Here is a 25,644-nt window from a genome sequence, read left to right as displayed (position 1 = left end):
ACTTTTGGAGACTACCCTTCAATTCCAATTGGTTAGTTGATTAATCCCAGGGGTTGAGTTTTAGACAGAAAGGAGGGATAAATTAGGAGACACTGGGATACTAAAAATGGAGGAGAACTAAAAAGAAACTAAAGAGGGAAAAGACTAAGAACAGGAGAGGAACTAAGAACTGGAAAAGAGGACTGGAAAGAGAAAAACAGACTTTTAAACTATAAGCCAAATTAAAGAAAAGGATCAGATGTCTTAAAGCTCCAAGAAGAGATCAGGGTGACATCACAGGCCAGTGAGAACTTACAACCGGTAAATATAAATTTCAGTTATATTCAATGCCATTTAAGTTATCTGCTTGGATATTTGTTATTCCTATATATTGTTTAGTATACCCTAAACATCGACTTTCCCAGCATTGCAAACTGGGAATAATCTGTTTAATTTGGGTTTATTTTCCTTTTTATTAATACAGTATATTATGATGTCCAAGCTAATGACTTAATGGGAAAATAAAAGATTGAGGGTAGAATTCCTTAAACAGACCAGATCAGTCACATATTCCTCCTTTGATTCCAATACCTTATTATTAATAAGAGTGTATATTGTCTTGTGGATGCTTGCCATATTGATGATTTTGGTCTTATCAATTAATATCTGTTGGTAAATTTTATCTTGTTTGTATCAAGAAGTATTTGGTGGATTTTGTAAGAAGTGATAATTTTATTTGTTATTATTATATATAAATAAATTAATTATTTTGTTAAATAGTTGTCCTGATTTTTCACCCTTTGTACCAATTGATTGGGAAGGCTCGATATCGAATTCAGAGTTGGGCATATATTATTTAAGACTCCTCCTGTTTATTACTTATAAGGAGCCTTAAATTCTTTTATATGATTTTTATCAAATATATGTTTAAATAGCCCGACACCTGGCGGCATCCAAGAAGCGAAGGGCTCCTCCCAAAGTGAAAGGCGGCTGTTATAGGCATCGTGAGCTGTGACCAGAACCTTGCTGTTTGTTTTGGGATACAGAACGTGACACTTTGTTTTCTTTTCTTTGTAAGATTCTGGTATGAAGGAGAACCCAATAATAAAGGTGGCAACCAAAACTGCGCTCAGCTGTTCCACAAAGCTGCCTTTAATGACGAACCATGCATCAGTCGGAAGTATCCTGCCATCTGTGAGAAAAATCATACTCGCTCATGAAGAGTTTTGCATCATTTCTGTACATAACATTTATCCATCTTTTACAGCAGTTCTTGTTTATTATTATTATGAACCCATCACACAAAAACAGTGTGATCATATGCATATTCCCCAGCCCTATATTTTACTATTTTAGCATGACTATACAATGACTGTGTATAGCAGTTCAGGCTATATTCATAGTTATTCCTGTTACCTTCATTGGTAGAACTCAAAAGTGCTAGCCCTATGTGTCTCAATGTGCTTACCTTCTGGGTGCCATGCCCATTCAAGTAACAATGAATTTATGCTGAACGCTGGATGGATGGGCATCAGTGATTGCACTGAAAAAGTAAACCACGTAAGACAGATGGCTAGATCTTAAGGGTTCCTCTTCCCAATCAGTTGGCTGCCATTAAATTCTTCTGATTACCTCCTGAAGCTAATGCTCACAGTAGTGAAGCACTCCCAGCTCCATGAAGTGTTTGGTCATTTGCTCACCCTCCAAACAATTTGACTTCTATGGTTAGACAGCACATTTGAAAGTTGTAGAGCCTCCTGTGATATTTGCTAAGATAGATTTATAGGACAAGACTCTGTAAGTGCAGTGAGCAATGTTCAATTGCCATGTTCCCACAATTAAGTATTTTTTCCTAGAATTTGTGTCATTGCGATCGCAAGGCACCTGATGCCACTGAACTACTCTTGACACCGTTGCATCAAGTCAGACCAGGTTGGCGCCATTTACAGTGTTTGGCATGCAATTGATGTCTGTGTCTGGTACTTTAGGTGCAAAGGGAACCCTGCAGCGGCCACCTGGTCAAGAAATGATGGTAGCTCCAGGGTTCCCTTCCCTCAATAGGTAAAGCAGCAGTTTATTTGGAATGGAAGGGAGGGCTGAGCAGTGCTAAGCACACCTATATGGAAATGCAAGGAGAACATTTTGACCCAAGAGAAATTCGCATTCGATGGGGGGCGGACATGTAGGTGGGGCTTGCAGTGGGCACAGCTCAGGGGGCCCAGGAGATTTTGTCATACGGGGCCCTGTGATTTCTGATGGCGGTCCTGCTGACAGTACTTGCACAATACTCATTATATAAGGAATTAACTGAAAATGTGTATAGACTTACAAAGCCCTCAGCAATGATGCACCTCAATCACTAACCACCAAGTGCACATCCTGATGGAACCGTTGTTCTTTTCACAGCCTTCTTCCCCAATCTGCCCTCATTCTGCTTCCCATACATCCAGGATTTTTCTCATACTGCACCCATTCTCTAAAACTCAATCACTCCCCATCAGAGATTCACCAGACCTCAAGGCATTCAAGCATTTGCTTAAAACTCACCTCTTTGTCCAAACTTGGAAGTCCCTTACACAGTATGTTTCACTTTGCTTCCACTCTGTAAGCTCTAGTGCAGTGATCCCCAGTGGCTTGTGAGCAACATGTTACTCACCAACCCCTTGGATGCTTATTTTTGTAATACTGCCAGGCAGAGCCTCCTGTAAGCTGCCGGTCCACATAGGGGCTACCAATAATCAGTCACAGCCCTTATATAAACCACCTGGGAACCTTTTTCATGCTCATTTTGCTCCCCAAATCATTTTACAATTGAAGGTGGCTCATGGGTAAAAAAAGGTTGGGGACCCCGCTCTAGCGAGTAGGGTCCTCACCCCCTTGCTTCTTAATACTCTGTAATAGAAATAATGTTGGTATCTGCTTCAAAACACAGCTGTTTTTATTGTTTGTATTTACTCTGTAAAGAACCACAGTGGATCAAAATGTATAGCTTTGAATAAAATACTGATAGTTACAACCAAAATTGGAAGACATGTATGAAGAAATGATCAATCTATATATAACCCAGTACAACATAAATAAAGATGTAATACTAAAAAAAATTCTATATGCATGCTCTTTGATAAAAATTATTTTTATTGCATCATATTAAAATATCAAACCAAGCCCACAAGGAGCCTAACGCGTTTCATGCTTACCTAGTAAGTGCTAGGTAAGCATGAAACGCGTTAGGCTCCATGTGTTTTGATACATTAATATGATGCAATTAAAGTAATTTTTATCAAAGAGCATGCATTTAGACATTTTTTTGAGTATTGTGTTATACCTCTGCTTGGTCACTAGAGGTTTCTAGCATAACTTGATCTAAACTATATATAGGTCAGTATCCATGGTTCTTTGTATAAATAAAGATGTGTCCGTTTTCAGCATTTCTTATCACCCAAGGGATGAAAGCCTTGAAACTTGAAGATGTTCCTACTTGAAAAGATATATTTTAAAAAAAAGTATTCAAACCAGCTAAGGTACGAGTGGTCCAGATAAAAAAGGAAGAGAGAAAAGTATAACGGGTGGTGGAGAGAAAGATAAAAATGAGCTGATAATGTACTACAAGCATTACAAAGATATATTAAAAGTATAAGCCTATGCAAAGTGATTGGCATAATCATAATTGGTGAACAGCATAACAGTAGCCTTCATGGGCCCATTGTACTTATATCCTGTTACAATATCAGCTGAAAATGGGACTTTCCAACCAGTGGACGAAATGTACCTTTTGTGAGCAGCAGCCATCCCCCGTCATTGCTTTTTTTTGTTGCGTTCCCTATTGTGCAATCAATTTTTTCCCACTGATAATTTGAGCCTGTCTTCCCAAGATCGAACATTAGAGAACCATGTTGATAGACCCAGCCCAACTCCCGATGTGCCAGATGGCTAAGCCAATTTAGAATTACCTATGGACACGGTTTAATCCTAGTCAGCACAATGGAGAAGGTGCTCAGGAAGAAAGAAGGTAGAAGAACAAAGGAATAGTACAGAGGGATGAGCAGAAACAATAAAGAAGAGAGAGAGAAAAACGAAGAGCAGGAAAAGAGATAGGGTTCAAAAAGAAAAGATGTGGAAAGGGAAACCAGAAACAAAAGATAAATAGTAAGAAACAATTAAAGGGGTGGTTCACCTTTAAGTTCAGTATCAGGCCCAGGTGTCAGTGTGCCTCTTGTTTCTAACCATTTAGTCATACCTGTGGTTTTTATGTGTTATTACAGGTTTGCTAATGAAGGTAAATTGTCCTTTCGGCTGCACATCACAGTTCCCCCAAGAGACCTGCTTGTCTTTAATTGTTACACTTGTTTCTTTGCTTATCTTAAATTGTTACAAAAGCATCTCAGTGCACCCATTCTGGACTCTCTGCCAAAAGCCAATTAAGTTGTCAGGACATTTCAGTAACAATCCAAGACTGCGGGTTGAACTTGCAAAATCGGAACTGTCCTGTGAAAAACGGGACAGTTGGAGGTATGGTTTAGCCTATTTCATGGTCATTCCCTATTTCCTTTATGGGAAACAATGCTTGATAATAAGCAGATATAAAAGACTAGGAGAATAAAGAGGTTCAGTGAGGAGAGGAGGAATAATAGTTTGGAAAGTGGGCCCATGTTTGCTAGGCTAAATGCAAACTGGAGAGCTGCTGAAAAAAAAGCTCAACTCAAACTCAAAAAACGCAAATAATAAAAAATGAAAACCAGTTGCAAAATCTCAGAATATAACTCTCTACATTATACTAAAAGTTAACTCAAAGGTGAACAACCGCTTTAATAGGGGAAGGAAAAGCAGAAAAAAATGGGGGGAATAAAAGCAGAGACCATTGTTAAAGGGCACCAAACAAAGCAAAATGATACAAAGGTAAAGAAGAGGACAAAACGATAGTCTGGGCCCTAAAGATGAACCCAAGTCTTAGAAGAATCCCTTGGCCTAATGGTGAAATGCTTGTTTTTGAGTAAAAGTCTTTAAACAATCTACAGACAAGAATGGAATAACTGTTTCTGAATGTGAACAGAAGATAACAAGCAGAGTCCTGGAAATTGTTTGGAGAACCTCAGTCTTTCTGAGCTTGGTCACACAGTACAGTTGTCAACCAAGGTCTCCTGAATTAACAGTATCACTCTCTAATTTCCAGTCTGAAAGAAAGTTAATGCTGTGGGGTCAGTGAAGGAAAGTCAATGCTGTGTCAGTGAAGGAAAGGCAATGTTGTGGGTCAGTGAAGGAAAGGCAATGCTGTGGGTCAGTGAAGGAAAATCAATGCTGTGTGTCAGTGAAGGAAAGTCAATGCTGTGGGTCAGTGAAGGAAAGGCAATGCTGTGGGTCAGTGAAGGAAATGCAATGCTGTGGGTAAGTGAAGGAACGGCAATGCTGTGGGTCAGTGAAGGAAAGGCAATGCTGTGGGTCAGTGAAGGAAAGGCAATGCTGTGGGTCAGTGAAGGAAATGCAATGCTGTGGGTCAGTGAAGGAACGGCAATGCTGTGGGTCAGTGAAGGAAAGGCAATGCTGTGGGTCAGTGAAGGAAAGTCAACGCTGTGGGTCAGTGAAGGAAAGTCAATGCTGTTGATTAGTGAAGGAAAGGCAATGCTGTGGGTCAGTGAAGGAAAGTCAATGCTGTCAGTCAGTGGGTGGACAAGACCCGTTGTCATGATGTAGAGAAAATCCTGAGAGCAAAAGAAAAATGCAGAAGCAGTTTGTGTTTGTAGGCCTCTATGCAGCCATGTTCTGCAGAGGTCCAGAGAAGCTAAGTCTTGGAGATCTGTGGTTAATGCACCCTTTGCTTAGTCAAATAATTCTGTTCAGTATGTTTGGCCAAGCCCCTGGTATTTTGCAACCGCAAAGTCTTTTCTTCATCCTGATGGTAAAGAAATATTGACATGAAATAACCAACTTTAGTCAACTTTGTTGTAATGTTTCCCTTGATTTTGAGCTACTTTGACTTATTCCTTGATGTCAGCTAGATGTCTGTATATCTATATAACCTGGGGAATTATAACGGTGGTGTGTCCATTATATTTAGTGAGAAACCGTGAGGAACTGAGGAAATCTACTATGATTTCAGTTGAAGTGTTTGGGTTTTAGTCCACCTCAACTACTGTCTATATGGATAACAAGGAATGGCTACACTGGAGGGTACGAATATGTTAGGCACTCCCCAGGGGTTGTTCACCTTTAAAATAACTTTAAGTATGATGTAGTAAATGATATTCTGAGACAATTTGCAATTGGTTTTCATTTTTTATTATTTGCGTTTTTTTGAGTTATTTAGCCTTTTATTCAGCAGCTCTCCAGTTTGCAATTTCAGCAATCCAGTTGCTAGGGTCCAAATTACCCTAGTAACCATACATTGATTTGAAAAAGAGACAGGAATATGAATAGGAGAGGCCTGGATAGAAAGATCAGTAATAACAAGTAGCAATAATTGTTGACTTAAAGATAATTTATTTTTAGTGACCCCCATTTGAAAGATGGAAAGAGTCAGACTAAGAAGGCAAATAATTCAAAAACTATAAAAAATTAAAACCAATTGAAAAGCTGCTTAGAATAAGCCATTCTATAACATACTTAACATTTTAAAGGAGAACTAAAGCCTAAAGAAGTAGCTAGAAATGTTGTACATGATGATTTGTGCTTCTGTACCAGCCCAAGGCAACCACAGCCCTTTAGCAGTAAAGATCTGTGTCTCCAAAGATGCCCCAGTAGCTCCCCATCTTCTTTTCTGCTGATTCACTGCACATGCTCTGTGCTGCTGTCACTTACTGAGCTTAGGGACCCACTCACAATATACAGTACACATAGAATAGAAATGTCACTATATAAGGCTGATTAGTAATTAATACAGATAATTACTACATGGCAGCACAGACACCAGTACAATTAGCATCAGAATTTAATAATCAGCAAACCTGTAGCATCAGCTTATATTACAGGGGAAGCTCATTTTCTGCTGGATAATTAGTGACGAGCCCTAAGCTTAGCTTCTCAACAGCCAATCAGAGCCCACTGAGCATGTGAGTGTCACAGACACTTTCCAAGATGGTGACCCCCTGTGACAAGTTTGAAGTCCTGGATCATTGCTGCTATTGACAAGCTGAAACTTTAGCCTCGTGCAATAAGTTCAGTATATGACATATGCCATTTTAAACCATATACATTTTTAGGGTTTAATTCTCCTATAAAGGAGTATAGTGACATTTTCTCTTATTCTGGAGGCTTTTGATGAGATACATCAGGTTCTGGTTGAAGTATGTTTATACAAAGCAAAACAATGGTAAACACCTGTGATATACAAGAATCAACCACTTGTGTTTTTCACCCTTTCGCGGGACAATGATCCAAAACATTATCTAATGGTACCGAGTATGACACGTAGTAGAGAGTCACACTTACTGTTTCACAGGCATTCCTTTCTACAGAAACTTTCTTGTCTTCTGCTAATGTGACTTCATCTAGAAAAGAAAAAATAAATCAACTAAGAGATTATCAAAGATTAATATTCTTTGATAGAACTATAGAAAGAGGCTGCTCTGATGTTTTTCTGGTTAGGAGAAAAATTAGAAACCTTTCTCAAATCTTTCCTAAGCAGAAGAACATCAGAGCAGCCTCTTTCTTCCTCCTGACAACTTCCTTGACTACTTGGTGGTCAGAATAGTTGGAAAATGACCAGCAGGTGGCGCTGATGTAACAAAATTCAATTATGTTAACAATACATGTATCCTTGAATATCTTGGAATTAAAAATAAATAAATAATGAATGAATGTAAATTGCAAAAGTGGTTAGAATAGCCCCTCATCAATTTTACATTCACTTATTTTTAAGCTTTATTTATCCTTTAATGTAAACTTCTTCATTCTTTTCCTTTGCAGTGACTTGAGCACTATAGTGCAATATAGTCATTTCTGGAAGCCGCACAGCATATGCACCAACACCAAGTACTCTGGGCCAGTTCATTTTTTAAAGGAGACATAAACCCCCCTATGAGAGTCTCTATCTAATAGCCCCCATTAGCCCCCTCCCCGCATCCTCCCCGCATAGCCCACTACTTAAAAAAGTGTTGCACAAAGTCGCACATACCTTTCCATGCAGAGTAGCGCAGCGAAGCTCACAGGCAAAATCATCTGTAACTTCTGATCCTCTTCTCCCCTTTGGGTGTCTACAGAGCTTTCCAACGATAAAAAGTTGTGTCGGCAGTTCTTTAGTGAACGTATCCGAAGATACCAAAGATTGTGCTGCGCTATTCTGCATGGAGAGGTCTCGGCGATTTTCTGCGACACATTTTTTAAAGGGTGGTCCACCTTTAAGTTAACTTTAAGTATGTTATAGAATGGCTAATTCTAAACAACTTTAATTGGTCTTCATTATTTATTTTTTATAGATTTTGAATTATTTGCCTTCTTCTTGTGACTCTTTCCAGCTTTCAAATAGGGGTCCCTGACTCCATCAAAAAAAAACAAATGCCCTGTAAGGCTACAAATGTATAGATATTAATACTTTTTATTACTCATCTTTCTATTCAGGCACTCTCCTGTTAATATTCAAGCCACTTATACAAATCAGTGCATGGTTGCTAGGGTCATTTGGATCCTAGCAACTGGATCGCTGTAATTACAAACTGGAGAGCTGCTGAATAAAGAGCTAAATAACACAAAAACTACAAATAATAAAAAATGAAAACCAATTGCAAATTGTTTCAAAATATCTCTCTACATCATACTAAAAGTTCATTTGAAGGTGAGCATCCCCTTTAAGTAGTGGGCTATGTGGGGAGAAAAAGGGGAGAGGGGCCAATGGGGCTAGTAGATAGGCATTTCTTTAGGAGGGGGGTTCGTCCTCCTTTAAAGGAAATGGTGCTTAGTATGTTTAACATAACCCTGTGCCCCTTCCAAAGCCCCCCCCCCCTCATAAATAGCTCCATCAGGGAGCTGAAGACAAATCCATCAACTTCAACTGTGCTTGTTAGAAGTGGAGCAAGATTATGTTTGCCAACCCTGCTGTGGTTCAGTTTGGGAAGGAAGATGAGGCTTTTGGAGGGGGTCTATGGATGTCAATCGGCTTTTACTCTTCCCCACACATTTAAAGGAGACGGAAAGATAGCAAAGCAGTTTGTTGCCAATAGATTAGCCACAATAGTGCAAGCTATAACACTATTTATTCTGTAGAATGCTTTACCATACCTGAGTAATCAGCTCTAGAAGCTCTCTGTTTGTTTAGGATAGCAGCTGCCATATTTTCTTGGTGTGTGACATCACTTCCTGCCTAAGTTTCCCTGCTCACTCATAGCTCTGGGCTCAGATTACAGCAGGGAGGGGAGTTGGGAGAGAGGATCAAACTGAGCATGCTCAAGCCCTGTCCTGGAGGTTTATGCTGAAAACAGGAAGTCTGATACAGAAGCCCATGAGTACACAATAAAAGGAAACAAATGCTGTGTTTCTTTTGACAGAGGACTATGAGCAGCATTGCTTTGAGGGTTTACTGGTATATTTATATAGTCCTTTCTGATAAAACTTACTTCATTTTAGCCTTTCCTTCTCCTTTAATTTGCCACCCCATAAAGTTTCATTTGCCATTTTTTCCCACTTACCCTCTTGCTTCTCTGGGAACAGATGTCTGCTGGTCACAGGCTCGATGCAGGACACAATTTCTGCAAGGTCAGTAAATCCAGGGACCCCACTGGTCTAGAGAATAGGAGACAGTAAAGCGAGTGTGTGCCTTTAGCTGCTAAGCACTTGTGTGTTTATGTGATACAAATGGGACCTGGCAGGCCATGTATGAATGTGAGTGTGCTCAAGTGTATCCAATATTGCTCCTCAATTACAACATGGATGTAATGACATTAGTTGGAGTCAAGGAAACAACCGGAGTTGAGGTAATTAATATGGGTAAATTAACATTAGTTGGGGACAAGGGAACAGCAGGTAATTAACTAAAAAAACTAATAAACATGTTTATCAAGAAGAAAGCTCATATCTCATTCACATGGTTATAATTTTAGGCATCCAAACATTGTTTTCTTTCTCATGGTCACAGTTCTGGGCGTGCAGCCATTATTATACTAAATGTCGATGTGGAGAATTAAAGCAAAAACCTGTAATGATCTATTACTTTGTTATTATATCAATATAAGAGGGAATCGGAACCTTGCCCGATTGATCTGGCTTTGAGAGTTCACTGTATTTGGCCCAGGGTCCCCCAAAAGTCTGCCAAGGAAAGCTAGACGTTGTGTTGTGTTCAATCGGTGATTTATTGATTTTCTTACAATATATTATTCTCATTTAATATTGATCAGTGTGTGTGTGTATGTTTTATTTATATCCCTGCAACTGATACGTCAAGACAAGCTGAGCAAGAGAGTTTATCAGTATCAAGTCATTACTGTATGGATGTAGCCTTTGCACGTATTTGATAACATATACTTTGGTAAGAGTAAGTGTTTTGATGATATTAGACTTACAACCCCTTCCTGTTGTTGATAAAATTCAAGAGAACTTCGGTCCTGCAGCATCTTTTCAACAACATCCCCACGGTACCATTCAGTGAATATAAGTTTCCCATAGTCGTAGCCCACATCCTGTAAGAAGTACAAAATTCCCCTATCACAATCCGGCCCAAACTAAAACATGGCGGCACGTTCGACTTTAGTAGCTTACATATATTTCTTGAAATCGGTGGAAGTCCGTTGTGCTGAAGCGCTGGACAGGGGGGCTCAGGTATTCGCAGTATCCGCTATGCTTGACGAGTTGTAGCTGATTGACCCCCGATACATAGGATAATCTAGACTGCAGCTCTGCCATGTCTGGGACCTGTGCAAAGACCAACATATTCAACTAAACAATGCCTTGAGGCAACTCTAGGATACTAGAAACTATGCATGTATTATAACTACAGTCAAACACTGATTTTTTAAGTTTTCAAAGCGCCTGGAAGAAAAAAAACATCAAATCTGCAGATCCGTAAAATGAGGGGTATGTAAAATCAGGGTTTTTAACTAATTTGCGGGAAAACTGACTTAAAATCCAAGAAATGCTCCCACTGAAATGCATTAGAACAGTGATCCCCAACCAGTGGCTTATGAACAACATGTTACTCACCAACCCCTTGGATGTTGCTCCGAGTGGCCTCAAAGCTGGTGCTTATTTTTGAATAAGTTTTGGTTTACAAGTTTTGGTTGTATAAAAACCAGGTGTACTGCCAAACAGAGCCTCAATGTAGGTTGACAATCCATATACAGTCTATTAAATGGCCAATCGCAGCCCTTATTTGGAACCCCAAGAACATGCTAGTGTTGCTCCCCAACTCTTTTTACTTCTGAATGTTGCTCGAAGGTTCAAAAGGTTGGGGATCCCTGCATTAGAACATGAACGGCCAGAACATTTGGGAAAACTTAAAATCAGGAGAAAATCTGAGAAAATTGAGGTTTTACTGTAGATACACTTGAATTAAAGGAGAACTCAAACCCCCCACAAATAAAAAACCCCTACCCCTTACCCTACATAGTGCCCCCTCGCTGCTCTCCCCCCGCATAGGTGATAACATCTTTAAGTGCAACTAATCCTTTACTCACCTATAGGTGCAGAGTAAGCGCAGCAGAGCTCATGGGCACCATCTTTCAGCTCTTAGGTATTCTACGGGTACTCGTCCTTCCCTTCGGCAATTTCCATCACTTTTGGCGCATGCACAGTTGCTATGATTCAGAAGACTGCTCCAACTGTGCATGCGCCAATACCTTCCCAGAGAAATCTGAAGAGCCGGAAGATGGCACCCACGAGCTCCACTGCTCTTACTCTGCACCTATAGGTGAGTAAAAGTTTTGGAACACTTACAGGTGTTATTACCTATGCGGGGGAGTGCAGGGAGGGGGCACTATGTAGGGTACTGGATAGGGGGTTTTATTAGTGGGGGGTTGAGCTCTCCTTTAAGTGCTAATGTGATAGGGAACTTAGACTGTATCTTCCGCAAACAGTTGCCTTATAGGATGTTATTAGGTTATTTTTTTAATGTTAAAAAAAAGATGTACATCAACTAGAAATTGGATTATAAATGCTACCTTGACTTTTTCCGCCCATGGGTTGATACGTTTCCATAGTAACCACCACCCAGACAGAGAGTCCCCATAATTCCATGTGTCCCATTTGTCCTGCTGGCCAACGTCCACTGCAAGAACAGTACGGGCTCCCAGCGAATGAGCCACGTCGGCTAAGGTTGAAGCAAAATAGGGGGAAGAAATAATGAATCAGAGATAGGGTACAAGAGAACAACTTCAGTGTTGAAGATTGATGGCACAGACAAATAAATAAGTATAAGAAAACCAGACATAGGGGTTTGATGACAAGTCAAATTCAAGGCTTCCCACAATCCAGATGCAAAAAAGAGATCATTTAAAAGCATCCCATTTTACAATGGGTACAATCATTACACACAAACATGTCCACTGCTGACCTAACATAAACTCTATCTACTTTCAAGTAGGCCTAATGCTACGGGCCCATTTACTAAGGGTCGAAGTGAATTTTCGAATTAGAAAACTTCGAATTTCAAAGTAATTTTTGGGTACTTCGACCATTGAATAGGCCAAATTGACTTCAACTTTGATTCGAATTGAAAATCGAAGTACTGTCTCTTTAAAAAACTTCAATCGTACCATTCAAAGTACAATCGAAGTACGATCGTACGATCTTAAAAATCCTCCGACTTCGAATGTCGGACTTTCCTATTCGATGGTCGAAATTCGAAGTTTTTTTCACTTCGAAATTCGACCCTTGATAAATCTGCCCCTACGTTTGTGATTTTCCAAGATGATTAAAAGACCAATAGAAATAGGAAGAGTGAAAGACAGATGTAGGAAAAGGGGATTTAGTAGATTGGGAGAAATTATAAACCCATATGATCCTCTCTGTAAAATCTAAACATATGAAAGAAACCCCAAACCTAACTTCAAGTTTAGTACAGGTATGGGACCTATTATCCAGAATGCTCTGGGCCTGGGGTTTTCCAGATAAAGGATCTTAACGTTCTTTGGATCTTCATACCTTAAATCTACTAGAAAATCATGTAAATATTAAATAAACCTCATAGGCTGGTTTTGCTTTCAATAAGGATTAATTATATCTTAGTTGGGATCAAGTACTGTTTTATTATTACAGAGAAAAGGGAAATCATTTTTAAAATTTGGATTATTTGGATAGAATTGCGTCTATGGGTTCTCATTGGTTAACGGGTTTCCAGATACTGGATTCTATATTTGTCATAAGTGCAGTTTTAAGGTTCCCAGTCCTCTATAGATAAACCTACTGCACCGTCTGACTGTTCTCCTGATTTGGAGACCAGAGGAATAAGAGCAATAAATAATTACTTCTAAAAATGATTAATTTGATATAGCACAGGGAAAAACAATGCAAGTATTTGCACAGAGCCATTTTAACCCACCTGGGAGGTTATTGACATAGCAGCCATCCAATAGTAGGTGAGAGTCCCGCGGATCACAAAGTGGGGGAAGGTAAGGCGTATACGAAGCACTGGCACGGACATAACGCCATAAACACCCTGTAGAAGGACATTGGTCACAACCAGCTACAGTGTTGTCTTTATAGGGATAGGAGAACACTCTTACCCTCTCTGTGAATACGCATTGCAGAAGCGCTGATGTCAGTACTGATGCAGAAATATGGCAGCCACAAGTCCTAGTGGTGATGAGAAGAATGAGAAACTATGAATAAATTCCATAGTACTAAAAAAAATTTAAACAATCTTAACTCATCCATCTCAATCATATGGCACAGATTTTAGATATCATCCATCCATTCCCATGACATCACATACAAACCACAAGACACCACATACAGATGTATTTCACCATCACAACGGCACATACAATATACCGCATACAGATGGAGAAGCCTTTTTGACTGCATCCAACTCCATGAAATCATAACCTCTGCACCTTCACAGACACAATACAAAAATTAAACACATCCCTACAACATCACTTGTTATTTACTAAAAATTTATATATTTATATAATTTGCAGTCTGATAAAAAAACAAAACAAATTTAAGTATGAGTTTTCCTAAGACTGGGAAGCTAAAGATGGCCATACACAGCCCTATAAATGCTGTAGGTTCGGTTCCTAAAGAACAAGGCCCACGCGTGGGGTCAACCAACAGGCCTGCCCAAACAATATCTGGCCAAAAATCACACAGATATCAATCATGCAGGTTTTAAAACCCTGTTGGACAAGTAGTGCATTGCCACATTGATGGGTTCTTCATCCAACTGGTCTCTGTAGGCCCCACTGAACAGTCCTGTTTTGACCCAGTCCAAGGTCACCAAACGAACAGATCTGGCAGTGTCTTTAGTCTGACTTTAGTCTCTTGCCTACATTCTACTAGAATAGACTCCTGCGGGTCAGTTTCTGACCTTGAGAAGTCTATGAAGCTGATCTACTTCTAGTTCTATGGTTTATCTTTAAGGCTAAAGTGTTTGGTTTTATTGATGTCTACAGCCATTGCAGTAATGGTATTTTCAAAGGATATAAGCACGCATTTCTCTCTGCTGTTCGTTTTCATCCGACACAAAGTAGAAGAATTCAGAATAATTTAATAAATATTAATTTAGAATTTAGGATTGGGTAAAACACATACACGGATAACAGTAACTGTGAATTAAATGAAGAATAAAATATATGATAAATATTTAAGAAAAATGAATGACTAGTATATATTATGAGAAATCTTCATCTAAATGTACCTGAATTTGTCTTTCGCCAAAAAGACTTCGCAGTGTACCATTGAAGGTGGAGCCTGATAAAAGTGAAGCGATAGGATAGGTAAGGTCCATGGCTGTTTTGGGTAAAGATGACAGCATCTACAAGAAATGGGTGGAATTAAGTTGGAGAGTATTATCAAAGGTCCAAACAGTTGTGCTAAGCACCAATGCATCCTGCTTCTTTTGATGAATCATGTACAAGTGTGTGTATAGATCAGTGGTCCCCAACCAGTAGCCCGTGAGCAACATGTTGCTCACCAACCCCCTGGATGTTGCTCTCAGCGGCCTCAAAGCAGGTGCTTATTTTTGATTTCCCGGTTTGGAGGCAATTTTTCGTTGTTTAAAAACCAGATGTATTGCCCAACAGAGTCTCTTATAGGTTACCAGTCCACATAGGGGCTAGGGGCTACCCATTAGCCAATCACGTCCCCTATTTGTCACCCCAGAGACATTTTCGTGCTTATGTTGCTCCCAGACTCTTTTTACATCTGAATGTTGCTCGTGGGTAAAAAAAGTTGGGGACCCCTGATATAGATGCGGGGGAGCTCTGAAGGTACCACCACCCTGGACATAGACGTTGTTTCCCACAACAGTTTGCGTCAATCTGTGTTTCAGACCTGCGCCCAGGAAATCAGACGCTAATTCCAGGCACAGCCGGCACTATAAAAATACCAGTGGAAACTTGCCCCTGATTCACGAAAATACACACACCCAACAGCATCCACTTGTAGCTTCATGAGCAACCGTGGTAGACATATCTCTGAGCAAGGTTGCTCAGAGATATGGGAAAAACATGTCAACCAGTGTCTGAAAATAAGTAAAGTGCCTTCTTACCTTTGCCCATTTACTTGTCCTCTGTTTGGTCTCGACTGCTTTCAGTTCTTCTGCATAGACACCTCCAACAACAGCCCCCATGGAAGTCCCTCCAATCATATCCACAGGGATTCCGGCCTCCTCCAATGACTTTATCACTCCCACATGGGCAAAGCCTCTACAGAGAAATAACAGTAGAGACCTCAGTAAAAATCCAAGTGCAGAAGTTAGAAACAGCAATGGGATTATATTATTCAAATGCATTTAAACAGAGGGTTTCTTTCAGTGTTAGTACAGGTACAGTATATGATCCATAAACTGTAAATCTGTTATCCAGAACTCTTCGAATTATAGGAAGGCTGTCTCCCATAGACTCCATTTTATCCAAATAATCCAAATTTTTAATAATGATTTCCTTTTTCTCTGTAATAATAAAACAGTAGCTTGTACTTGATCCCAACTAAAATATAATTAATCTGTATTGGAAGCAAAACCAGCCTATTGGGTTTATTTAATGTTTACATGATTTTTTAGTAGACTTAAGGTATGAAGATCCAATTTACAGAAAGATCCCTTATCCGAAAAACTCCAGGCCCCGAGCATTCTGTATAACAAAGATTATTGCAAAGATGAACCTCCTTCTTATATGAATCAATGGGTGCTTCAGCTCCACCTTACCTTGCTCCACCTCCTCCCAGCACCAAAGCAATGGTGTTTCCAGTCAATGCACGGGCGAGGCGAGAAAAGTCACCGTGACGGTCAGCTTCTGTCTGAAAGACTCTAGTATACAGCTCATGCTGCCAGATGGACCAGCACAAAGGGGGCACAAAGGAAAATTAAAGAGGTGAAAAACATTAGGGCATACAATATGGAATGAGTCATTTCAGGAGTCCGAAACATTTCATTAATTTAAAATTTTTATTTTTAAATTTATTTAAATACTTACACAGGTACCCAATGCATAGTTGTGTCCTAGCTTACACTACATTCAATAAAATGACAAAAAAATAACCATTTAATTCTAATTATCCTAATCATATGAAATAAATACAGATATAGACCATAATGGTCAGATTTCTGTTAAGCTTAAAGGATACCATAGATGCGCTGATAATATCATGCAAAACAAGTTTCCGCACGATATTCGGTCTATCGAGATGTCCCGTAAAATTTTGATCAGGAGTCTTTGAAGGCTCCCGAACATCGACCATTGTTAGTGCTGAATCGTCAGATACAGGTAGAATTCTATTGTTTCTAACTGTATATCTGTCTGATTCAGCTCTATACGTGTATATTTAAACGAACAATCTTTCCTGGAAAGTTCTTTTTTTTTCTATACGACTTACCTTCCCCCACTTTGTGATCTGCAGGACTCTCACCTACTATTGGATGGCTGCTATATCAATAAGCTCCCAGGTAAGTTGAAATGGGTCGGTGCAAATTCTTGCATTGTTTTTCTATGCAATATCAAACTAACCATTTTTGGAATGATTATTTATTGCTCTTATTCCACAGGTAGAATTCTATTGTTTCTAACTCTATATCTGTCTGATTCAGCTCTACACCTGTGCATTGAAATGAACAATCTTTCCTGTAAAGATCTTTTCCAGGAAAGATCGTAATTGTATGTCTATGGCCACCTTAAGCCTTAAACCATGCCTAATTTGCGAACTGATACTCAGCATGACTTCTGTCTCTCTATTTGTTCCCATTTCATGGACTGTATGGCATTCAAGGCTTGTTTATTGCTTGATATAGTTACCACTTTGTGTAGAGGCCTCTTTGTGAAGACCCGTCTGGGAGCCCGAATATGAAAGTGTCCCGAAACCCAGCTCCTCAAGTTTAGCCATTCCACCGTGCCAGAGGGTGCAGAGCCATCAGTGTGGTGCAAAAGGACCAGCTGTTTTAGAGCCCGAACAGGAGAGTTCTCAAGGAAACTTTCTAGCTGGAGGTAGAAAGAAACAGATCAAGAGGTTAAGTAGCAAAAACAACACACCCATGACAGTTCCAGAATTGGGTTCCAGATTACTGACTGGATAATATTAGTACACTAATATCAGTATTTATGTTACAACATGAGAAATAATTTTCTTTGGCTCCACCTCCCCAAGTGCTGGATCTTCTCCACCTAATCCAACCACCAGAATGCAGTCTGCCTGGCGGATACAGCGCACAGTCCAGGACGTGATAAACGATTCCGTCTGGTACAAGACGATACGATGAAGATCTTCCTGCTGAGCCAGCCAAGTTGACAGCTGACATTCATGTGTGCTGTAAAGGAGGAAAAGTGGGGTCCATTATCTTGCAGAGCCAAAGCTCCAGATGAAGGGCAGGAGATAAATGGACAATAGTTCCAGCACTGGAAACCTTGCATTTCCCACAAACTTAGTGCCATATACATAGGAAAACAAACGCCCGTCTCTCCCTTACACACCTTTCCAATGCATGGGCCCCAAGTCGCGCTCTGATGATGTCACTAGTAAGAACCAGAGTCGGGCCTGAAAAAAGGTTTATTATAACTGACTGACATGGACCTCCCGTGATTGATATCATTAATCCTGACTCTACCAGAGAACTTACCTACAGCATTGAGGGCATGTTTCAGCTCCAGGGTAAATGCAGTCAGAGGAACCTTACTGTTGCAGGGTAACACACAAACGGTGCACAGGTTACTGGCAAGATTACCTGGATCTGTGACAGAAAAGAGGGGGGACATTAGAGATGACACCAAGTGAGCTTTGCCCCTATGATAAGAGCTGCTCACCTGTGTAGTCTCCCTGTGGTTCCTGTAGGTTTCCCAAGACTTTCTGACTTAAAATATGAATCAGCCTGGTCACAACCTGCAGGAGTAATCATAGATATGGACATCTTATTGTGCCTTTTCTTAACTCCACTTCTAATCTTCTTTAGTGAAGAGTCTGAAGGTTTCTAATGGCAATCACTGAGCAATGTATAACGAGAGAATAAAGTAGTCATTTGAGGAGAGCACTCAATAGCAATTTTGCTGTGAAGATTTATTCACAGACTACATAACACACAACATGTTTCGGGCCTTGCGTGGCCTTTCTCAAGTGTGAAAATGAGAGAATATAATCTGCAATTGTTCAATGGACCCAGTTATAAATTATAACCTTATAAATGGCACGTTCTGATGTCAGAAAGCATCATTTATAACTTAAAGATACAGACATAGGACAACTTTTACCTGTATATGTTTTCACCACACTGTTTTACTACAGCTTGACCTGTCACCTACTTGCAATATACAAACCCCAAATCAACAAAGAGCATCCAGACCCTGCAGTTTCTTAACCTGTATAAAAACCCTTTAACTTTGGCTCAGTGCTTATTTATGGTCATGGAACCCCTCAGACACTTGTGACATCCACATAATATACAACAGGAGCTACATTACTTCTTTTAATAACCTCTAAGCACTTTTTATTTAAAAAAAATAATACAGATACATTTGTAATGATGAGAAAGATAATTCCATAAATATCTAAAAATACAGTTTATAAACCACTCCTTGTACAAATAAAACAGTTATAATCCAATCGGTACAACATGTAACTACTCAGTTGGACACAGTTTATTGGATGATCATGATATCTGACCTCAGACATTGGGCCTGATTCAATTCAGTGAGAATTTGCATTTGTTTCTCATATAACATCAGCTACAGTAATAACATTTTTGTCTACAGTCTTCAGCAGAGAGGGTAATCCAAAGAAGTTAATATCAGACAACGGACTGAATCAAACTTCCACAAAATACTGTGCTTACAAAATCATTTACTGCTGACATTGTCAAATGTCAACAAGCCAAATGCAAGGCTTATACTGACAAAAAATGTGGTGCAAGAGAAGTGCACTTTCAGCCTGGATCTTTAGTCAGAAGAAACCAGGACTACTGAAACAAGGACAATCTAAATTTACTACACCACTTGAAGTGAGACGCCAGTGAGGACCATACACATATGAACTGTTTGATGGACGCATATGGAATGCAAGTTGTCTTGCTCCTGTTAGGAATGACTTTGGATAAGCTCCATTTGATGAAGGACATTTTCCTACTCCTGATGTCAACTGCAATAGGCCTAAAGAAAGTGAACCTATAAGGCGTACTGAGAGAATCAGAAAACTACCTGCATGGAACAAGGACTTGTGATGTGAAGAATGCATAATATTGCTTTAAGATACATACTGTTTAATTGCTGCTGTTTATTATAGTTGTCCAAATGCTTTCCTACTATAGGGGGAATATGTGGTGTTTATACAAATGGCCTGTAGATGTCACTTTGCTCAAGACTTATACTGTGCATACTTTCTATACAGCTTGTGGTGTTAAGAGTTGCTTACTGTTGTGTAATGGCTGCATGAGCCTGCTAATAAAGCACTGTTATACTCTACTCATCCTCGGCTACCAAAATATAAAACACTCCTAGACAAGAATTTAGTCACTCTCCTGGTGTTTGGGTTTGCCATACGTAACACAAAGAAAGAGATAGATGGTCTGAGCATAAAAGGAAATATGCCAAAATGTTCCATGGTATATAGGTGAACATATAATGTACTATAGTACCTATTTTAGGAGAAAAAATTATGTAAGGAAGATTAATGTATATAATTCTAAATGATGTTCCTGCCTTTTATGTACTTATTTAATCAACAGGTCATTATTTATATAAAGATACTGTAACTCTCAGTTTTTAAGACAATTATTCATATTATATTCAAGAATGTGATGCAAACAGCTCTAAATCTACCCAAGGCCTGCTTCTCACTCTTTGGCGCCACTGAATTCCATACTTACAAAGCAACACGTTGGGGCTACAAACATTAAAATCTAGAAGAATCTTCATCCCACATTACAAATTCAATTCTCAGAAGTTTAGAAAGCAGATGATAATAGATAACGAACCACATAATCACTGGTGTATAGAGAGAGAACAGGCCCTAGTGCTAAACATGAAGTCTCATAATATGGTCTTTTTATCCATGTACTAAAGCCGACTTGTATCTTACCTCCTAAACAAGAGCCCCACTCACCTTAAAGAAGCCCATATAGCAGACTCTCTTAAATGTAATTCACATTCACATATAAGCCTGTCTCATGCTATTTAACATATTTATTTGCTCCATTGGTACTTTACCAACAGCTTCCTATTTATATGATATATCATTAGCATATAACCAAGGTGTCCATATACTGATTTCTGTTCAGTGGCTGCTCTCCAGTTCAATATCATTGCTAGAGGTTTGCAGGGTACCTGAGGGTATCTTTTTTTGATGTAGGACAGTGCACCATCAGGAACTTTAGCCAACTCCGAGTCTCGCACCGCATGGACTGATGTGGCTCTTGGACTGTGGGTTAACGCCTCCACCTGTAAAAACAAAAATAACTAGAATGGGAGGGAAGAAGGAATGAACTTGAAATCCAAATGGAATTAAATAGAACTAGACAGCAGTGAAATGGTCCGACAATAAAATAAAAAAAGTACAGAAATCATGATTATACTTTAGAGGAAAAAGGTGCAACTGTACATCAGTCAGACATCTCCCATTAACAGGGTTGCCACCTGGCCGGTATTTTACCAGCCTGGCTGGTAAAAATGATGGTTGATCCCAATGTTATTAATAGGGAAAAAAGGATAAATATATAGAAAGGCGGGTATTTTTTTCCAGAAAAGATGGCAACGCTACTCCCATATCATGTACTCACCATTCCAATCAGTTCTCCCCGACCATGTTCTCCGACCACGCACTTCTTCCCATCTGGGCGCGTTATAACAGAACGGAGACGCCCATTTAGGGCGATGTAGGTACAGTCAGATGGATCCCCCATTCTACAGAGGGGCAATGTAAATTAGTCAAAAGAAGGTAAGTGTGATAAGTGAGAATTGAGAAGTAAAAATATTTAATGGAAACTAAAAATGATATATGCAGAGTTTAGAGAAGTGGTCCCCAACCAATAGCTCACATGTTGCTCTCCAACCCCTTGGATGTTGCTCCCAGTGGCCTCAAAGCAGGTGCTTATTTTTGAATTCCAGGCTTGGAGGCAAGTTTTAGTTGCATAAAAAAGTTATACTGCCAAACAGAACCTCCTGTAGGCTGCAAGTCCTCATAGACACTACCAAATAGCCAATCACAGTTCATATTGTTCACCCCTAAAGCTGGCCATAGACGCAAAGATCTGATCATACGAATCGAGGTTTCGTAAGATTTTCAGACTGTGTGTGGATCGTCTCGTCATTTTTCATCTGGCGGAGATCGGTCGTTTGGTCAATCGGACAGGTTAAAAGATTTCTGTCGGCTGCCGATAATATCTCTGCGTGTATTGCCGATCGTACGATATTCAATAGGAGACTGTCACTAGCTTTGCCAGACATAACTATCGTACGATTGCTGTCAGGGGCAGAACATTGGCTGAACTGTTCTTTTACTACTTTATTTGATCTGAATGGTTAGTGGCAGGTCGGGAGATGGGGAAGTCCGATTCGTACGATCGGATCTTTGCGTCTATGGCCAGCTTAAGACCTTTTTGCATGCTTATGTTGCTCTCTAACTTTTTTTTAAAAAAAATGTTGGGGACCACTGGTTTAGAGCAACAACACTACACAAAAGTGGCAGGGAAGTGAGAAAAGGGTATCTAAGAACCAAAACATCTTCTAGAACCAAAATACAACATCTTCTCTGCACTACATTGATAGCATCCCTATATTAATGAATATTTTGGTAATTAGATAAAGTGTTCACATATATATATATATATATATATATATATATATATCAGTCCATGGAAGAGTCGGCACTCTCGATACTAAGTTCAAACGTGCCTGGGTGCAGTGTCCAAATTTAGAATCTCTATCCCACAAGTAAGGTCCGCACTCTCAGGTCTTACACAAAATAAAAAATGTTTTATTTACATGGAAGACGTTTCGGCCTCCTCCAAGGCCTTTCTCAAAGTACAGACAAGCACTATGGGAATGCATTAAATACATATGATGGAGGGAAAGTTAATCAGCTGACGTATCATCATCATCATCAAAGTGCGTCAATTTGTTAAAATTCACACATAAGAACCTATATTAACATATACAAAATACATAAATATGTTATAAAACAGGTATGGGACCTGTTATCCAGAATGCTCAGGACCTGGGGTTTTCAGGATAAGGGATCTTTCTGGAAATTTGGATCTCCACACTTTAAGCCTACTAATCATTTTAATGTTAATTAAACCCAATATTTGGTATTCAATAAAAATTAATTATATCTTAGTTTGAATCAAGTACAATGTATTGATTTAATATTACAGAGAAAAAGAAAATCATTTTTAAAAAATTTGAATCATTTTAAAAAAAAATTGAGTCTATGGGAGACGGCCTTCCAGTAATTCAGAGCTCTATGGATAACAGGTTCCGAATAATGGTCTTCCGCATTTTCAATTCTATAGTCTGTTCCAAAGGTTTCAGAATGTTTTTTATGGCAATTATAAACCACTGAAGCAGGGCAAGACTGATCTATTTACATTAGAGTATCTTCTAATCATCTACCTGCTTCTTTATGCTTTGTACACACACTTATTATCTTCACCTGTAGAGTTCTTTTCCGGCTTCAACTCCCATCCAGTCTATAGCGAAATCCACTTGCCGCACAAAGGGAGAAACCCGACGAGCAACAGAGTGGGCCACAGTGAGGAGGACATGTGGGTGGGAGCGAAGAATCCTTACATACAATCAAAAGTAGAAGAAATATTAAGCAAGAGCTTAAGGATAAGAGAAGAACAGTAGTGTATCATAGGTGATGAACCTAAGGATAAGATAGCATTGACTGAAATGCTAAAATGGAAAAGAAAAAAACTAAAGCTGCCTATGAGCATCATTCTATCACATTTTTATAGTATAGCTTATATCACTAAATTACACTGTGTACATTGCAAGCAATTTATTCTACCAAAAGTTATTCTTGAACCTTTTTTAGTTGTAATATTGGTATGTAGGCAGCAATCTCAGATAAATTTGCCTGGTCATGTGCTTCCAGGAAGAACCAGCACTTTACAGTGGAACTGCTTTCAGATAAGTTATTGTTTTTTCCTATTCAATGTAACTCAAGGAGTCCTGACTTGAGGGAGCAGGACTTAGATTTTTACTATTGAGTGTTGTTCCCATAACTACCACTAGGCGGACACGGGAACATTTTTAGCATTTTTTTGGGGAGGAAGGGAAGGGTGAGATCACTACAACTTGCAGTAAGGAGAGAGACACACGCTGCTATTTTGAGAGATTAGTCGCCCAGCGACAAATCGCTTCTTCTTCAGGAGACTAATCTCCCCGAACTGCCTTCCCGCCGGCTAGAATGTAAATCGCCAGCGGGATGGCACTCAGAATGCTTCGTTTCATGAAGTTGCCTAACAAGGAAACTTCGGAAAGCCAAAGCAATCCGAGTGCCATCCCGCCGACGATTTACATTCTAGCTGGCGGAAAGGCAGTTCGGGGAGATTGGTCGCCCGAAATAGAAGCAGTTTGTCGCTGGGCGACTAATCTCCTGAAATAGCAGCGTGTGTCTCTGCCCTTAAGAGTATCCGAGGTTTATAACAGCACAAGTCACATATCTGGGGGCACCTTGAAAACAAACCACATGTCAGTTTCATGTTAGATTTCAAAATTAAATATGAAAAAAACATGTTTTCTCTTTTGAAAAACGTTCAGTGCTGGATTCTACTGGAGCAGCACTTCCAATTATAGGATTCCTTTAATCAGTTTTTGAATGGGAGCGACTAGGAGGTGGGTTGAAGAGAGTTTATCTATGCAACTGTATTAGTGAATAAAACAACACAATTAGATGCTTCTGAATAGAGTTTATAGAACATACAAAGCATGACATAACAATATACTGGGCCTTGAGCCTCTGAAAAGTCACACAGAATGCACAAATGTATAAGCACTGTTTGTTGGAGTGGTGTTTGGTGCTTGAGGGCCCCAACTGAAAAAACTGCAGTCACCAAACATAGAAAGCCCCACAATGTGTGATTTAGCTCAAGATTCCCTATGAAATGTACTTCTCAAAATTAAAGTTGCTGCTAAGGATCACTTGGCTAAAAGTATGCATGCTATAATCTAATTGTATGTAAAGATGTTGGATGCCAGCATGATGGAAACAGCTATTACCTTTAAAGGGAAACTATAACTTATTTTTACAAAAATATTTTTGGCTACAGCTTTGCCAAATTTTTCTATGGCACCTTATAGCAGTCCCTCTGGCATTTGCCAGAACCCACAGATTGCCAGTCCGGGCCTGACCTGTACTGAGAGAAACTCTCAGCATATAATGGCCCTTCAGGCTAGAGTCAGATGAGGCAGATCTTGGCCGGCAGAAAAATCATTTGCTCTTCTGCTGTTGTTCTGCTGATCAAAGTGGCTGCACCCAGGAACATTGCCTCAGCTCAGGTGCAAACAGACATGTCGGATTTCAGCATGGAAATGCAAGATTTTGTACCACAATTCACAGCTTGCAGGCAGAACATCAACAGAGGAGTGGATTCTGGGCCTGTCTTTCTCAGACAATATCCACTTCATCTGGCCCTAGTCTAAGGTATATCAGACTTTTTATGAGATTTAAACATTATATTATAATTGAAAATCTATAGAACACACAATAAAAAGACAAAGGAACACAATTGCTGCTGTGAGACTGACTGGTAGAAGTGAGCTCGGCTCAGGCATAGGAAGGCGCTGTCTTGTACGGCTCTGATTGTGAAGATCAGGGGCTCTCCCGTAAGGACCGTCAGTTGTCCTATCATCTCACCTGGGCCAGTCTCAAAAACATAGGAGTCTTCTCGACCAATGACACCCTGATATACATGGAGACAGCCGGAAAGCACTAAGTGCATTCCTACCCCCTGAGAAAGAGAGGATGGGAAAAAGTGGGGGAAAGGTAAAGTTCCAGGGGTTAGAAGAGAATGACTCAGTGCCATAATGTCACCCATAGGTTACAGAAACCCAAATAAATAAATTAAGCAAGGGTGTTCAAGAAACAGGTAACAAAGGGAACAAA

The 25,644-nt window shown here is 39.7% G+C and overlaps 1 protein-coding gene across 3 annotated transcripts in view; it reads right to left on the bottom strand.

Annotated features, from left to right (window-relative positions):
• Positions 1-4,745: 4,745 nt before the first annotated feature.
• pnpla7.L (patatin like phospholipase domain containing 7 L homeolog) overlaps positions 4,746-25,644 on the bottom strand; it is a 40,810-nt gene continuing 19,911 nt past the window's right edge. For all 3 annotated transcript variants that reach the window (XM_041587130.1, XM_041587131.1, XM_041587132.1), the window contains 20 exons: positions 25,287-25,489; positions 23,185-23,316; positions 21,311-21,434; positions 20,859-20,972; positions 18,351-18,426; positions 18,167-18,277; positions 18,021-18,084; positions 17,689-17,857; positions 17,349-17,531; positions 16,265-16,383; positions 15,608-15,764; positions 14,756-14,872; positions 13,620-13,689; positions 13,436-13,552; positions 12,057-12,205; positions 10,660-10,812; positions 10,464-10,580; positions 9,594-9,687; positions 7,402-7,460; positions 4,746-5,866 (listed from right to left, as the gene is read on the bottom strand). In XM_041587130.1, the coding sequence (XP_041443064.1) occupies positions 5,777-5,866; positions 7,402-7,460; positions 9,594-9,687; positions 10,464-10,580; positions 10,660-10,812; positions 12,057-12,205; positions 13,436-13,552; positions 13,620-13,689; positions 14,756-14,872; positions 15,608-15,764; positions 16,265-16,383; positions 17,349-17,531; positions 17,689-17,857; positions 18,021-18,084; positions 18,167-18,277; positions 18,351-18,426; positions 20,859-20,972; positions 21,311-21,434; positions 23,185-23,316; positions 25,287-25,489 (2,418 nt within the window). In that variant the 3' untranslated portion in view covers positions 4,746-5,776. The remainder of the gene's footprint in view (positions 5,867-7,401; positions 7,461-9,593; positions 9,688-10,463; positions 10,581-10,659; positions 10,813-12,056; positions 12,206-13,435; positions 13,553-13,619; positions 13,690-14,755; positions 14,873-15,607; positions 15,765-16,264; positions 16,384-17,348; positions 17,532-17,688; positions 17,858-18,020; positions 18,085-18,166; positions 18,278-18,350; positions 18,427-20,858; positions 20,973-21,310; positions 21,435-23,184; positions 23,317-25,286; positions 25,490-25,644) is intronic.

This window comes from Xenopus laevis, chromosome 3L (assembly GCF_017654675.1).
Source record: "Xenopus laevis strain J_2021 chromosome 3L, Xenopus_laevis_v10.1, whole genome shotgun sequence".
In the NCBI taxonomy this organism is placed as follows: Eukaryota; Metazoa; Chordata; class Amphibia; order Anura; family Pipidae; genus Xenopus; species Xenopus laevis.
The sequence above is the reverse complement of the archived record's forward strand: the minus strand, read 5'-3'. Positions and strand labels throughout refer to the sequence as shown.